The 15,886-nt window shown below is 44.4% G+C and overlaps 1 protein-coding gene across 1 annotated transcript; it reads left to right on the top strand.

Moving 5' to 3' along the window:
* The first annotated feature begins 431 nt into the window (after nucleotides 1-431).
* Nucleotides 432-15,523, top strand: FAM71F1 (family with sequence similarity 71 member F1). The gene is made up of 7 exons (XM_036862804.1): nucleotides 432-680; nucleotides 1,799-1,983; nucleotides 2,960-3,212; nucleotides 7,285-7,406; nucleotides 10,038-10,075; nucleotides 12,961-13,128; nucleotides 14,235-15,523. The coding sequence occupies exons 1-7, from the start codon at nucleotides 432-434 to the stop codon at nucleotides 14,246-14,248; spliced, it is 1,029 nt and encodes a 342-aa protein (XP_036718699.1). The 3' UTR covers nucleotides 14,249-15,523.
* Nucleotides 15,524-15,886: the final 363 nt, after the last annotated feature.

Genomic DNA, 15,886 nt, shown 5'->3' with positions numbered 1-15,886 from the left:
CTCAGGAAGGCTGGGTTTTAAATTGACAACAGCTTTTAAAACTCTTTGGGGGTAGTCGCATTCAGAGTAAGGGAGGGTTGAAAGGCAGGGAGGGTATTTTCCTCTTAGAAGCAGAAGGAGCTTCCTAACAGCCTTCCTTCTTTGCTTTGTGCCTGGTTCAGTACTTTCTTAGCAAGTTCTGGGGGAGCTCAGGTCCTGAGAAGGGCTGGGGCCTGCCAGGGCACTAAACAAACTGTAAAAGCACTCTGGAGGAAAAGGGAGGCTCCTCTGCATTTCCCTTTCCTGCAGGCCTGCCCTGGTTTTTCATGATGTCATCCATTCATCATTGTGATCTGATTGGTGGTCCCAGGCCTTGGCCAGCTGCCCAAGGCCAGAAGGGAAGAGAGAGATCCCAGGACAAACGCGCAGCAGGCCCCTGAGCATGTGCGGAAATGTTGTCATCAGTTCCACATAGAAAGACTTGGAACAAATCGAAGAAGACAGTAAAAGTCACAAGATCCTATCCAACCTTCCCTTCCCTGAATGCCTGGGAAGAATTCAGGGGCCTCTTTCCTGTGGATAGGGAACCAAATCCTGGAGTGGGCCTGGGTGTAGAGGAGGGACTGCTCTGCCAGATGGTTCATTCTCCAGAATTCAACCTGTTTCCTGAATCAGTGGTGTTTGAAAGCAACTTTGTCCAGGTACTCTTGGGCCGCTCAGAATGGCACTCCTTGATTCCTCTAAATCTGTTCCCACAATGTGACGGAGAGTCTGTCCCTGGAACTGGAGTGGAGTGACAACTGAGGCAAAGAGAGGAACCTAAGGCAAGGCTACCCCCATCTAACCCTGACTTTGCAGAGCTCCAGAAAGGTTTTCTCCTGCAGTCGCTCTGGAGAGAGAGGTCAAGTGTTGTCTGCTCTGAGTGGAGGATTTGGTAGCTTCCTCCCTCAATTTACTTCCTCCTCCAGGCTGTCAGCTCAAAGCAGATGAACAAAGAGGCAGTAAAATGAGCTGCCCTTTGAGGGCTCAGAACAGAAATGTTGGTGGGTGAAAGAATAGGAGCTGGACGCCCAGAGAGATCTGGGCTCAGAGTCCGGTCCACTGCTTTCTTATCAGGAGGTGTCATCAGGAAGGTGACCTGCATACCCTGAATCCCAGTTTCCTCTACTGTAAAAAGGGTGGGACTGACCTAAGCTGTTCCATGAAACACAGGAGTCAAAGGCCTTAGTGCAACGGCACTCAGCGCATTTTTGTTTCCTTGTCTGGGCTCCCCTCAGGCCAGATGGAACCCAGAATAAACAGAACTTGGAAGTTACAGGGACCTGACAGTGCAGAAAAGGTGCAGGAGATAATAGGGCCCCTCAAGAAAGTGCCAAAGGACAGGTTTTTCAAAGAAAATCCAGGAAACAGTCTGGGGAGGATTCACAGAAGTGTGACACACGTCAAGGAACTCTTGTGGGCAGTTGCTAATAGTAGGTAAAGTAAATACTGGTACAGTTATTTAACCAATGTAGGTTAAAACTGTGGTTCCCAACAAGCGATGATTTTGCCCCTGCCACCGGGGGCATTTGGCAATGTCTGAAGACATTTTGGGTTATCACAGTTTGTATGGGGGGAGGGTGGAGATTGCTCCTGGCATCTATTGGGCAGAGGCCATGGGCGCTGCTAAACATCTTACAATGCACAGGACAGCTCCTCCCCAAGCAAAGAATTATCCAGCCCAAAACGTGAATGGTTCTGAGTCTGAGAAACTCCCGCCTAAAACATACTGCTGCTTCTGCCAGTGTTCAGACTGTGCCCTGGGGGTGCTGCTTTGCAGGTCAAAAAGGGCAGGAACTGGATAGACATCTACAAAGCCTCCAACACCACGGCCCTTGGGGTGACCTCCTCTGTGCCCTGCCTGCCTCTTCCCAACATCCTCTTCATGGCCAGCGTCAAATGGCACCATGGGCAGAGCCAGACATGGAACCAACCAACTACAGCCCCCAAGATCATCCTGAAGAGGTAAGCATCCTGAAGTGGGACAAAGGGGGGGCATAAAGTGGACAGGAGTGAGGGCCAGTCTACATGCCCTCTTTCCTTCTCACTGCATTCACTGCACTGAATTCTTAGGAAATCTCTCCACTTTGGGCCAAGGGGCAGGGAAGTCAGGCAGTTTGGCAGATGGAAGCACTGGCTGGGAGATGCAGGTTCTAGTCCTTATGCAACTAACTAGGCTCAAATAATTTTCGAGTCACAAGTTACTTGCTGCATTGCAGTCTTCCTACTGGTAAAGTGAGTGGAACGAAGTCTCACTTGGATCTGTAACATTATGCTTGTCGGGGATGAAACGGCCCTTTTAGATGTTTGAGCCTCTTCTGTAGGATATCTCAAGAATCTCTAGATATTCCCAGAAGTCCAAGTAAACCCTTCATTGCTCCATGTTGCTTCAGTGATAGACCTCTCCATTATGTTCTAGGTACACCTATGGCAAGTACAGCCCAGACCCAGCTGACTAATACTAGGTCCAAAGCCAGCTCCTTGAATCTTAGCTCCTTTGGGAAGAGTAATTGAGACATTGAGGTCAATGAATGCACAAGCTGGACAGTGGGACCCAGCTCCTGTTGTGCTATCAAGAAGGAAATTGAAAAGCCCTATGATCCCAGCTACCTTACTCCCAGGCTGTCCCTCTCAAGCAGGATCCAGGGAACACCAGCATGAGAATCACGGCAGGATGGGGAGAGGTTAGAATGCAGATTCCAGGGGCTCACCCCAGACCTACTGAATCTGAATCTTTGAGGGTATCTTCAGGCGTCTGCATTTTAAACAAGCTCCCCAGGTGAATCTGATCTCCCCAAAGTTTGAGCACCACTGTGCTAAGCATTCTCTCTCCTACCCACCAAAGCCTCAGTTCTGAAGGAGACACTCCTCATTTTAATGAAGACAGGGTTGGATCAGAAGCAATGGGGTTGTCAATGTGTGTCTTCCCTCACGCCTTCAGGATTCTCCCTTTGAAGTTTGTGGAGCTCCAGGTCTGTGACCGCTTTCAACGTATCCTGCGGTTGAGGACAGTCACGGAGAAGATCTACTACCTAAGGCTCCACCCTGACCATCCTGAGACTGTCTTCCACTTCTGGATCCGACTGGTTCAAATTCTGCAGAAGGGCCTGTCCATCACCACCAAAGACCCTAGGATTCTCATCACTCACTGCCTGGTACCCAAGAACAGCTGCAGTCCCTCAGGAGACTCACGGGTAAGTGGGCACCATTGGCTCCTTCAGCCAAGGCCAGAGCTGAGCTGTAGAGCTTCAGTGAGCTGATACGGGGGCACCCTGGGAAGCCTTGCCTTAGGCCTTTTCTAACCAGCTTTACTGATTAAAATTCACCTGAGTGTACAGTTCAAATTTTTCAGTAAATGTATAGAGTTGTGCAACCATCACCACAATCCAGTTTTAGAACATTTCTATCACCCTAAAAAATTCCCTCATGCCCATTTGCAGTCATTCCCTGTTCCTACTTTCTGCCCTAGGCAGCCATTGATCTGTCTTCAATCTCTACTCATATTTCTGAAACATTTCATATAAATGGAATCCTATAATATATAGGCTTTCGTGTCTGGCTTCTTTCACTTAGCATAAGGTTTTTCAAGTTCATCCATATCATAGCATGGGGCCAACTCTAGGGTAGAGTCACAGATTATCAATAATTTATTCCTTTCAATTGCTGAATAGTATTCCATTGTATAGATATACCATGTTTTATCTATTCACCAGTTGATGGACATTTGGATTGTTTCCAGTTTGGGGCTATTATGAATAATGCTGCTGTGGACATTTGTGTACAAGTTTTTGTATAGATGTGTTAGGGTATGTTTTCATTTGTCATGGGTAGATTCCAAGGAATTGGAATTGCTGGGTCATATGGTAAGTTTATGTTTAAACCGGCAAACTGTTTTCCAAGGTGACAGTACCATTTTACATTCCCACCAGTAATGCATGAGGGTTTTAGTTTCTCTGCATCTTCACCAACAGTGGTATTGTTGGGAATTCCCTGGTGTTTCAGTGGTTAGGACTCCGTTCACTGCTGAGGGCCTGGGTTCAATCCCTGGTCAGGGAACTAAAATTCCACAAGCCACATGGCCAAAAAAAACAAAAACAAAAACAAAACAATGGTATTATCTTTTTAATTAAAGTCATTCTAGTGGATGTGTTATGTTTTTAATTAGGGTTTCCTGTCGAGCAACTTTACATGGGCTTATTAGTCATTTATATATCTTCTTGGTGAAATTTCTATTCAAATCTTTCTTGAAACTTTTTTTAAAAATATTTATTTTATTTATTTATTTGGTTGTGCCAGGTCTTAGTTGAGGCAGGCTGGCTTCTTAGTTGCAGCTCGCCTGCTCCTTAGTTGTGGCATGCAAACTCTTAGTTGTGGCATGCAAACTGTTAGTTGTGGCATGCATGTGGGATCTAGTTCCCTGACCAGGGATTAAACCCAGGCCCCCTGCAGTGGAAGTGCAGAGTCTTAACCACTGGACCACCAGGGAAGTCCCTTGCCTATTTTTAAATTGATTTTTTTCTTCTTATTGAGTTGTAAGAGTTCTTTGCATATTCTAGATACAAGTCCTTTATCAGATGTATGATTTGTAAATAATTTCTCCCAGTCTGTGAGTTGTCTTTTCATTTTCTTAATGATGTCTTTTGAGGAGCAAAAGTTTAAAATTTTATTTTATTTATTTATTTTATTTATTTTTATTTTTGGCTGCGTTGGGTCTTTGTTGCTGCGCGCAGGCTTTCTCTAGTTGCGGTGAGCAGGGACCACTCTTCGTTGCAGTGCACGGGCTTCTCATTGCGATGGCTTCTCTTGTTGCAGAGCACAGGCTCTAGGTGCGCAGGCTTTAGTAGTTGCAGCGCGCGAGCTCTAGAGCATAGGCTCGGTAGTTGTGGCGCATGGGCTTAGTTGCTCCGCAGCATGTGGGATCCTCCCGGACCAGGGCTTGAACCCGTGTCCCCTGCATTGGCAGGTGGATTCTTAACCACTGCACCACCAGGGAAGCCCAAAAGTTTAAAATTTTGATGAAATGCAGTTTATCAATTTTTTCTTTTATGGAGCAGGCTTTTGGTGTTATATCTAAAAACTCTTTGTTCAACCCAAAGTCACTAAGATGTTATCCTATATTTTCTTCTAGAAGTCTAGAAGACTTAGCTCTTATATTTAGGTCTCTGATCCATTTTGAATTAATATTTGTGTATGATGTGAGGTAGGGGTACTTTTTTAAGTACTTTTTTTTTTTTTTTTTTTAGCATGTGGATATACAACTGTCCTAGTACCATTTGTTGAAAAGCCTATCCTTTCCACATTGAATTGTCTTGGCATCTTTGCCAAAAATCAATTGACCATAAATGTAAGGATTTATTTCTGGCTTCTCAATTCTGTTCCATTGATTCGTTTGCCTATTCTTGTGCCAATACCACAATGTCTTGATTAATGTAGCTTTATAGTAAGTTTTGAAATTGGGTGTTGTAAATCTTCCAATTTAGCTCTTTTTCAAATTGTTTTGAAACAGATCCTTTGCATTTCCATGTAAATTTTAGGATCAACTTGTCGATTTCTACAAAAAAAAAAAAAGCCAGCTGGAATTTTGATAAGGACATGTGGAATTTATATATCAATTTGGGGAAAATTGCCATCTTGACAATATTGAGTCTTTTAATACATGTATATCGAATGTCTTTCCATTTATGTCAATCTAATTTAATTTCCCTTAGCAATGTTTTGTAGCTTTCAGTTTACAAGTTCTACACTTCTTTTGCTCAATATATTCCTAAGTATTTGATTGTTGTTGATATTATCATGAATGGAATTGTTTTCTTAATTTAATTTTTGCATCAGTCATTGAAAGTGTACAGGAATACAATTGGTTTTTGTGTATTAATCTTGTTTATTAGTTGTAGTAGTTTTTGTGGATTCCTTGGGATTTTCTACATATGTGCATACATTCATGTCATCTGCGAATAAAGACAGCTTAACTTCATTTCCAGTTTGGATCCATTTATTTGTTTATTGCCCTATTCCATTGGTTAGAACCTTCAGTACAATGTTTAATAGAAGTAGCAAAAGTAGACATCCTTGCCTTGTTCCTGGTATTAGGGGAAAAACATCCAGTCTTTTATTAAGTATGATGTTAACCATGGGATTTTTGTAGATGCCCTTTATAAGGTTCAGGAAATTCTCTTCTATTCCTTGTTTATTGAGAATTTTTATCATGAATGGGTATTAATTAGATTTTGCGAGATGCTTTTTCTCCATCTGCTGAGATGATCACATATTTTGTCCTTTATTCTATTAATATAGTATATTACATTAATTGACTTTTAGATGTTAAACCAGCCTTGTGTTCCTGAAATGAATTCCATTTGGTTACGGTGTGTATGATCCTTTTTATATATTACTGGATTTGGTTCATTAGCATTTTGTTAAGGAGTTTTGCATCTATGTTCATTAGAGATATTGGTCTGTAGTTTTCTTGTGATAGCCTGGCTTTGGTATCAGGGTAATACTCACCTTATTGAGTAATTTGGGAAGTGTTCCCTCCTCCTCTATTTCTGAGTTTGTGAAGAATTGGTGTTACTACTTCTTTAAATATTTGATAGAATTCAGGGAAGTCACCTGGGCCTTTTTGCCCCAGGCCATAGAGTATGAAGAACAGAAGCCTGACTTAAGTTACAACACAAAATCCAGGAAGGCCGAGATTTTTATCTGTTTTCTTCACTTCGATTCCCCAGTGCCTGGCACGTAGTTGATATTCAATAAATATTGAATGAGGATGAGCAGTGTGCACAACTGGGGCATCTGTGGGGCATCACAGGCAACAGGGAAAAAGGCAGTTTTACTCTGGCATAAAAAGTAGCTCAACGTAGGATATTTCTTAGAGAAATGAATTTGAAAAACATTACATTCCTACAATAAACATTTAATCCCCTTCCATTTAAATATAAAACCAAGTAGCATAAGCTTTATTAAAGTTTATATTAATAGGCTATTCAATAACATATTAAGGTATGTTAATAAGAATAGCTTATCTACTAAATTATGTTTAAAGTTTTCAGAGACAATGTTATTCTTGGGACACCAAAGGATATTTATAACAGTACGGGGGTATAAACAAACAGATATGGCCTCAGAATTGCCTCTCTGTGCAGTTGGCGTGGCTCTGTCTTATAGGACAGCTGAGTTCTAACCTTTAGGGTCTGGACCATGATATTAGGAAAATGCAGAGACGCTAAGAACTTAACCACCTGGTTTTGCTTTTTTTCCTCCATCTAGTTAGTGCAGAAGAAACTCCAAGCCTCCCAGCCCAGCGAGAGCCTCACGCAGCTGATGGCCAAGGGGGAGAGTGAGGCCCTCTCTCAGATCTTTGCCGACTTGCACCAGCACAACCAGTTCAGGTACGTGACTCAAATCCAGCCAGCATGACATCCCCAGATAGTCTGCGCTGGGAGATCCAGAAACCAAGTTATCTTGGTTAATGGGCACAGGGAAGTGCATGAAGTATTGCCCCTCAGTATCCAGTCTGTGTTCTTGACTCAGGGCAACCTTTTCCTGGTCTCTTTGCCTAATTCTCCTTTTCCGCAAGCATCGTGGGCTTAACCCCAGAGGAGGAATTTTATAAAAAATGAAAAGTAGCTTCTTCAATATTAAGAATAAATTAGTAACACAGGTGGAAAAGTAAAACCTAATTTCTAAACTAGTTTCTAGTCCTACAGAAAAGTAGTCAAAACATTGTTTAAAATGTCATCATCTATCGCTGTGTTCCTTTACCTACTTAACTGGCTTCTGCTTGAACTTTATGGAGCTTCTATGGTCACCTTTTTTTTTTAATGTTTTCTGGAAAGCTCCCTCATGCAGGCCTGTCTTCTCCATGCCTGAGGAAATGTCCTTACATGTACAGATGACTTAGGGTTGCGTCTTAAGACTGGTTGGTATGAGAGAGACAGAGGTCGAGAGCACTTAGACCACAGGGCACCACGGCCAGAGAGCAAAGATAAAATGGGAACCAGGGTCCTAGTGAACTTGATTTGTGGTGTCAAAGAAAAGGAAGAACAGAAAAAAATTAGTAAATGTCACCAGAATAGAATAACGAGGTGTCAGAGAGAAGGAGATTTTTGTCATAACAGGGACCAGCAACTCAGAGACAGAATTTAAAAAAAGAAAGTTTTATTTGTGAATGCCAGTAATAAACTGAAAACCAGGAGAGCTCAGAGGATGCAATCTCTCATAATGGGTAAGAGCTCACACAACCCTGGGCCCAAGTTACCACTCTGACTATGAGCCCTTGGGGGCATATTGTTTAACTCTGCTGGGCCTCGGTTTTTACACCTATAAAGTGGAAATTGCGGTACTGCCAACCTCAAGCAGATAGTGTCAGGATTAAATGAGCTCACATGAATCAAGTGCTTGGCCCATCCTCAGCAAATTTACAGGAGGATGTAATAAACTCTCAATTAATATTAACTTGTAGGGAATTCCCTGGCGGTCCTGTGGTTAGGACTCTGCGCTCTCACTGCCAAGGGCCCGGGTTCAATCCCTGGTCAGGGAACTAAGATCCCGCAAGCCACACGGCGCGGCCAAAAAAAAAAAAAAATTAGCTTGTATTATTAATTCTAACTTGATCTGGAAGTAGAAAAAGTATTAACACAAGAAACAGACTTGTTAGTTGCCCACTGTTAAAGAATTTATACTGGGGTTGTCACTCTGTATATCATACAGAGATCTGTAATGAAGGAAGATGTAAGAAGGTAAGATGTCACATTGTTGAGCTGGAGAGCCCTGGACTCTAATGGAGGAAGATATTTGATATCTAATAGCAAGATATTTTGACTGTCTCAGAATGTTAACTTACAGATTTTCTTTATTACTCTGGGAAGGACGGCTTCTGTTTATACCTCACTGGCCACAATTCAGTCACATGGCCACACCCAGCTGCAAAGGAGGCTGGGAAATGCAGCCTCCATTCCACATAGCCATGGACCCAACACAAAATTAGATGTTCTGCCCCGGAGAGAGAAGGGAAAAGGGCATGCTGGGGACCTACTGGCAATCTCTGGCACAGATAGCTTTTAATATCTCCAGGAGGTCAGAGGAGTCGAAGACCTGAAGGAGAAACATGCACAAGCCAGATAAAGGGTAGAGAAAGCTGTGCAGGGTAAGGGAACAAATGAGGCTTCGCCCTGAGGAAGAAGCTTGGTGACTGCAGGGAAAGGGAAGGAAGGCCGGTGGGGAAGTGGGGATGGTGGTAGGACGACATACGTAGAAGTGGGCACGGACCAAGCCAGGCAGGGGCTGGGAAGCCATGCGAATGGAGTTAGACTTTAAGTGTAATGGGAGCCTTAGCAGCATTTTAAACAGGGAAGTGACGTGATCCCATTTACATTTTAAAAAGGTCACGCTGGCTGTTGCAGTGACAGTGATTTGAAGAGAGGGAGGCTAGGTGTGGAGAGACCAGCCAGGGAGCTATGGCAACCGAGTCTGGGCTGTCATGTACAAGAAGGATCAGAGGGATGTGAGAAACAGGGAACACTGAATTTTTGCTTCCTTATCTCAATAATTGCTTTGTACAGACATTTAGTTTCTTCTCTTTAATTTCTCAGCATGAAGCCCTGAGTGATGATTTTTCTCCTCATTTAGGCAGGTTCTAGTCTGGTTGCAGTTATAGCAGTTTTTGCACATTGGCAGCAACATGCAACGTACAGCAAATAAAATAAATGGCCAAGATGCAGGACCAAACAGATGGAGTCACACCCACTCCACCTCAGCAAAATCAGCAGCCTGGGTTCTGCTGCCCAAACTCCATCCCATCCCACCTCCCCCTTCCCTATTTTTTCTTCTGGTACTTTAATATGCGTCACACCCACCCAATATAGCCACAGCTGGCCTTTTTCACATTTATATCTGCCTCTAAAGCTTTTGTTGCATCAGGAAAAATATAACTAGAAACAAGATTTAAAATGAGAGTTTCATGCTCTATTCTTTTCCTTTTGACTTCCATTTCCTTGATCCTGAAATGGCTGGAGTTCCAGGAGCAGCAGAAAGACAGAGAAAAAAAAAGACAGTCCAGGTAACGGAGGGCACGGGGCACCCTTGTCTCGGAGAATTTTCTGCTCTGCAGATATAGGAGTAAGATTGCCTCTAGCACCCCATCCCAACTTTCCTGGTGCTGTCAGGGTTGCCATCATCCGCCTGTACCTTAGTTTGAGTTCCTCTGGGATCTTTGGCCACCATAGTCAATTTGGCATCAAATCCTATTAATTCCTTTCTTTCAAATGTTTCTTATATTCTTTACTTCATTTCTACTCCCACAGATCCCACCCTAGTCCACTTTATCACCTCTTGCCTGGACCATGGCAGCAATCTTCTGCTAGTTCTTTCATTCATTTATTCATTCAAAAGCATGCACTGAGCACTTGGTAAGCGCCAAACACTGTTGACGGCTTTGGAATCACAGTGAAGAAAGACACAGCACCCCCTTCAAGGGGTTTATAATTTTTGGAGTCAGATGGGTAAATCCCCAAATTACATAACCTCTCCTTCCAGGCAACATTCAAAGCTCAAGCCTGGGGTGCCACAGGAGCACAAAGGCAGGCCTCCCTCACTCCTCCCGGGAAGCTGTCCCAGAAGGCCTGAGGTCTGAGCTGAGTCAGAGAGGATGAGTAAGAGTGGGCTGGCCAAGGCGGATGAGGCGGGGTTTCTAGGAAGAGACACAGAGTCTGTGTGAGACGGCATGACCCATTCTGGAAACAGCAGCCCTGTTCCCTATTTATTTCCGGGTTCTAGTTTACCCCAGATCCACTCATTTTGGCACAGATGATCCTGCATGAACTTTTCCCTCGTACCCATCTCACCTGGTCACTGTCCCCTCCTCAAATGGGAGCCCTCTGACTCCCCCTGTTCTCCAGCCCAAATCTTCTGCTCTGGTCAAACCTCAGCTACACTTCCCCATGCCTTATTCATCCCCCTCTCCTCCCTTCCTCCTGACGCCACCCTAAATCCTACCTAACCTTTCAGGTCCACTCACGACACCTTCCTGCCCAGACAAATCTCTCCTTGCTCATAACCTCTCTTACACAACGTAATATCCCTAATTGTTTCATAGGCTTAAGTCTTGTTTCTTCAACCAATACTAAATTTTTCTGGTGCCTCTGAATTTCTACAGTGGCAAGCACAGGGCTGGGAACATAATAGGAGCTCAATAAATATTTGTGCACCACACCACTAAGAAATTATTCCTCCAAATTGGCTCAGGAGGCAGCCAGAATATCATGTTATATTTAGAGATTTAGAGGAATGTGTAGATCCCAGGGGAGCTGTGCCAACTTTTATCCAAACCAGGGGTTGCAACTCAAACATCTGCAGTGGGTATAGAGGAGTAAAGAGTCTAAGTATCATAGATATAAGAAATGGCTGGGTTTTCTCTCAACTCTATCATTGGTAAAACAACAGCTGGGCTGACACTTGGTTTCAGCATTGAGGAGACAATAGGGAGTGGTGGGGACAGTGGCATGAAAAAGTGAACGTTTCAATTAAAGCTTCAACTAATTGTTGCCACGCTGCAACACAGGCCTGGGGTTGCCAGATACTCTGATTTTTCAAGAAAAACAAAAATCTGAATTTTTATATCACATACCCCCCCACATACTTCATAAAATACTAAAGTACAGTACAGGCCAACACTTAGTGGGCAAACAAAAGGTATCCGCAAACTAAAGTGAGCCTGGAGGCTGCCAATTCACAACCCCTGTTCTATATGGTAAATAGAGCTGATTGCTGGCCCATGTTTTCTCCAAGTCTAGAAGTGCTTTCTCATATTATGTGACTGCTAATACAATGGTGATTCATTAATGTTTTTCTACATACATTCAAACACAGACACACACACACACACACACACACACACATACACATACACTCAAAACATACCGCATGAGATTAGAGTTGAAGAAGACAGAAATAGAGAATATTTCAAACTTATTTCTAGGACTTGAGAGAACAACTAGAATTTCAGACTCATAGGACATCTGTGTCATGGGAACTGTTGTTCCCAAGATGCCCCTAGGCTGATTTCAATTAATCATCCTGGGGTGTCCTCAGGACCCTGTTCTTTCCTTGGAGCTGAAGGAACCCCTCTTTTCTCTCTGGGCCAGGTAGTGTACCCTTTCAGTTTGGAAGCACAGTCACACCCCAGCCTCTTGGAACTTTTGGATGACGAGATAGAGAGAGAGAGAGAGAGAGAGAGAGAGAGCGCTACATTTGGAAAAGCCAGTGTCCCCAAGCTTACCTATGTAGTTGAATCTTTCAACTCCCTATCAGTGGGTGGTGTGATCTATCACAGTGCTTCCCAAACTTTCACGTGCAATGATCCCCTGAGGATCTTGTTAATATGCAAATTCTGATTCAGTGGGTCTGGGTGGACCTGAGACTGCATTTTTCACATGCTCTAGGTGATACCAAGGCTGCTAGGCTGCAACCCACCCTTTGTGTAGCTGAAGCCAAGTGGACCAGGAACAGGCTCTGGCTTCAGGCCATCTGGGTTCAAGGCCATTGCCAGTTTCGCTAGCTGAATCTCCTAGGGAAATTCACTTGGTTAACCTCTCCAAGCCACGTTGGTTGCCTCCTTTTACTGGTACTGCCTTGTTCACATGACGTAGTGGTAAAAACACGGGCTCTGTTGCCTGGTTATCTGGCTTTGAATTCTGGCCTTGCCTCCTCATTTTGTGACCACGGGTAAGTGACTTAACCTTGCTGGGCCTCAGAATCCTCATGCATCAAATGGGGACTATGGCAGCACTGACCTCTCGGGGATTGTTGTGAGTATTAAAAGGGCAAAACGCCTGTAACTGTTTGGAACAGTGCCTGGCCCATAATAAGCACCTCACAAATGTTGGCTGGACTCTGTGAGAGTGCTCTGTGAATTAAGTACACAAATGCATTCCCTTTTTGACCTAGAAAAAAGACGTCCCAGTGAAGACTCCATCCCTTGCACCCGTGACCTCAGCTGGAGGGAGTCGTTCACCTATGGAGAGTGGGAAAGGGAGAACCCCTCTGGGCCGCAGCCCCTCTCGCTCCTCAGCACTCTGGCAGCCTCCACCGGGCCCCGGCTGGCACCAGTCATAGGTACGGTGATGGGCTTAATCCAGCTGCCTTCCTGGGACAGGCCTGGAATCCTACCTCAGGTCTGGGTTCAGGTCCTAGGGTCCTGGGGATGATTCCAGGAGGCTGTGGGGTGGGAGTGTGGGGGCCTCTTTCTTTCTTTTTTTAAAATTATTATTTTATTTTTTAATATATTTATTTATTTATTTATTTTTGGCCGCATTGGGTCTTAGTTGCTGCGCGCGGGCTTTCTCTAGTTGCGGCGAGCGGGGGCCACTCTTCGTTGTGGTGCGCGGGCTTCTCATTGTGGTGGCTTCTCTCGTTGTGGACCACGGGCTCTAGGCGCTCAGGCTTCAGTAGTTGCGGTGCGCCGACCTCAGTAGTTGTGGCTCGCAGGCTCTAGAGCGCAGCCTCAGTAGTTGTGGCGCACGGGCTTTGTTGCTCCGCGGCATGTGGGATCGTCCCGGACCAGGGCCCAAACCCATGTCCCCTGCATTGGCAGGTGGATTCTTAACCACTGCGCCACCAGGGAAGCCCTCAGCCCTCTTTCTTCTTGCCCTGTTCTTCTCTACCTCCAACTGGCCTGAGTGAAACCCTGAGTATGGCACCTCCAGAGCCACCAGAGGCCCCTGGGAGCTCCTGCAAGTGTCTCTGAAGGGACAGAGACTAGCAAGACGCTGTCATCACTAGAGCTGCCTTCTCCCTGCAGTGTGGGAGGCATGAAGGTCTGCCTCTGCAGCGGGGTGGGGAGCTCCTTTTCCTTCCCTGAGCTCCTTGGGAGCCCCAACCTTCCACTGAGGAGAGTGGGAAGGAGCTAGGGGCCCTAGCTGGGGCCCAGCCCTTATCTTCCCAAGCTCCAAGCCTCATCCATCCATCCATGTATTCATTTAACAATTATTCATTAAGTACTTCCTTTGTGCCTCTGTCTGACCCGAGAGAGATCCTTAAAGAAGGTAGAAGTGGTTATATGTTTTCCAGAGTAAAATATTATCAATAAACCACTAACTCTTACAAGTTACCTGTTATTAATAGTTGACAATTTTAAAAATTAACAGAAGTATCTAGGTGCCCCCAGAAGAGCTTTTAAGGCGTTATATCTTATTGTAAGTTTTTCTCCCCTACACCTACAGGAAGTTCTATTTGAGCCACCCTTTCACACTGGAGAGAATCTACGCAACCCTCGCCAACGCCACTCTGCAGCATTCAGCTTTCTGAGGGACTCTGTCTGGATGGAGGGGAGGAGAAAGCGGTAACTAAGGAAAAACTAGAACCATCTCATGCTGACAACATAGCCTTTCCCTGGAGAACCACTTGGGAACATGGCTCCTGGATGAGAAGCATTATTCCAGCATCATTCCAGTCCATAACTTCATGTCCTCACCACTGCACATCACCACACCTCACCTCCGTTCCAGCACAAGAAGACGTGCTCTCAGAAGGACCAGGACCACAATGGAGAGAAGGAAGGAAAGAGGACCAGGACCAGAGGAGAGGTGGAAGAGAACAAAACGGGGGTGAAGAGGAATGTGGAGGGTGGAAATCAGAGAAGAGGGAAGATGCAGGAAAGTGGTGACAGAAAGAAACAGAAGAGAGGACAAGAGAAGTACACCTCTGAGAGAGGCCTCACCGAGCTTCTATTTATCTAATTTAAAACTCGAAAGTAAGGCCATATACCAAAAGAGATATGTGTTTTCTTCTCCGCTCAGATTCCTCTGGATAAGGATGAGGAGACAGAAATGAATTCCAGCCAAAGGCTTCTCCTTAAATGTCCCTTTTGCCAGTTTCTCTTGTTAGTCTCTCTTTTCTGATTCAAGCTTTAGACCTTCTTCCTTAGTGCATTCCCTAACTTGAACTTGCTAGCCTGACACTGCTCTTCCAAATGGCGGTTTGGGTTTGAGGCTGCAGAAAGGTTCCTGCAGGAGGTTGTAAGACAAGGTCTGTGAAGTAGGCAGAGTTTCTCTTTTGTGTTCAAACTTTCAAAGTTTACTATTGTCTCAGCCCTACAAACACTGGCTCACTTTCTTTTGCATATGACACCCCCTTGAAATGTTGACATATCTTGTTAGTGCTTATTAGAGATTCCAAAGAGAAGAGACACAGGCTCAAAGCACAGGTAAATCAGAGGTTCCAGGCTTGAAGTATAGGTAAAATCAGGGGTTCACAAATTATAGATCAAGAGAGTCACTAAGGAGGGTCTGCCAGACACCCCATGGACTGGCCTCTATTTAAAATGCACAATATTTCACATTCAATAAAAACCAGACTATGAGTATTTCAGAAAAGCTACCCAACCTTCTAATTGGAAAGCTTTTTTGGATGTCTTGCTTTGATTTAGGATATTCTAAGGAGGGTCTTTTTCTTCACTGGAGTGGTTTTTTTTGGGGGGGGGGCAGTGACAAAATAACTTTTTTTTTAAACTTTTTATTTTATATTGGAGTACAGTTGATTAACAATGTTGTGATTGTTTCAGGTGATTCAGTTATACATATACATGTATCTATTATTTTTCAAATTCTTTTCCCATTTAGGCTGTTACATAATATTGAGCAGAGTTCCCTGTGTTATACAGTAGGTCCTTGTTGGTTATCCATTTTATTTTATTTTTGTTTGTTTGTTTTTTAATAAATTTATTTATTTATTTTTGGCTGTGTTAGGTCTTCGTTGCTCCACGCGGGCGTTTTCTAGTTGTGGTGAGTGGGGGCTACTCTTCGTTGCGGTGCGCGGGCTTCTCATTGCGGTGGCTTCTTCTGTTGCGGAGCATGGGCTCTAGGCGCGCGGGCTT

Source organism: Balaenoptera musculus, chromosome 9, assembly GCF_009873245.2.
Source record: "Balaenoptera musculus isolate JJ_BM4_2016_0621 chromosome 9, mBalMus1.pri.v3, whole genome shotgun sequence".
NCBI classification, from domain to species: Eukaryota; Metazoa; Chordata; class Mammalia; order Artiodactyla; family Balaenopteridae; genus Balaenoptera; species Balaenoptera musculus.
Note: the sequence above shows the minus strand (reverse complement) of the source record. Positions and strands in the feature narration are given on the sequence as shown.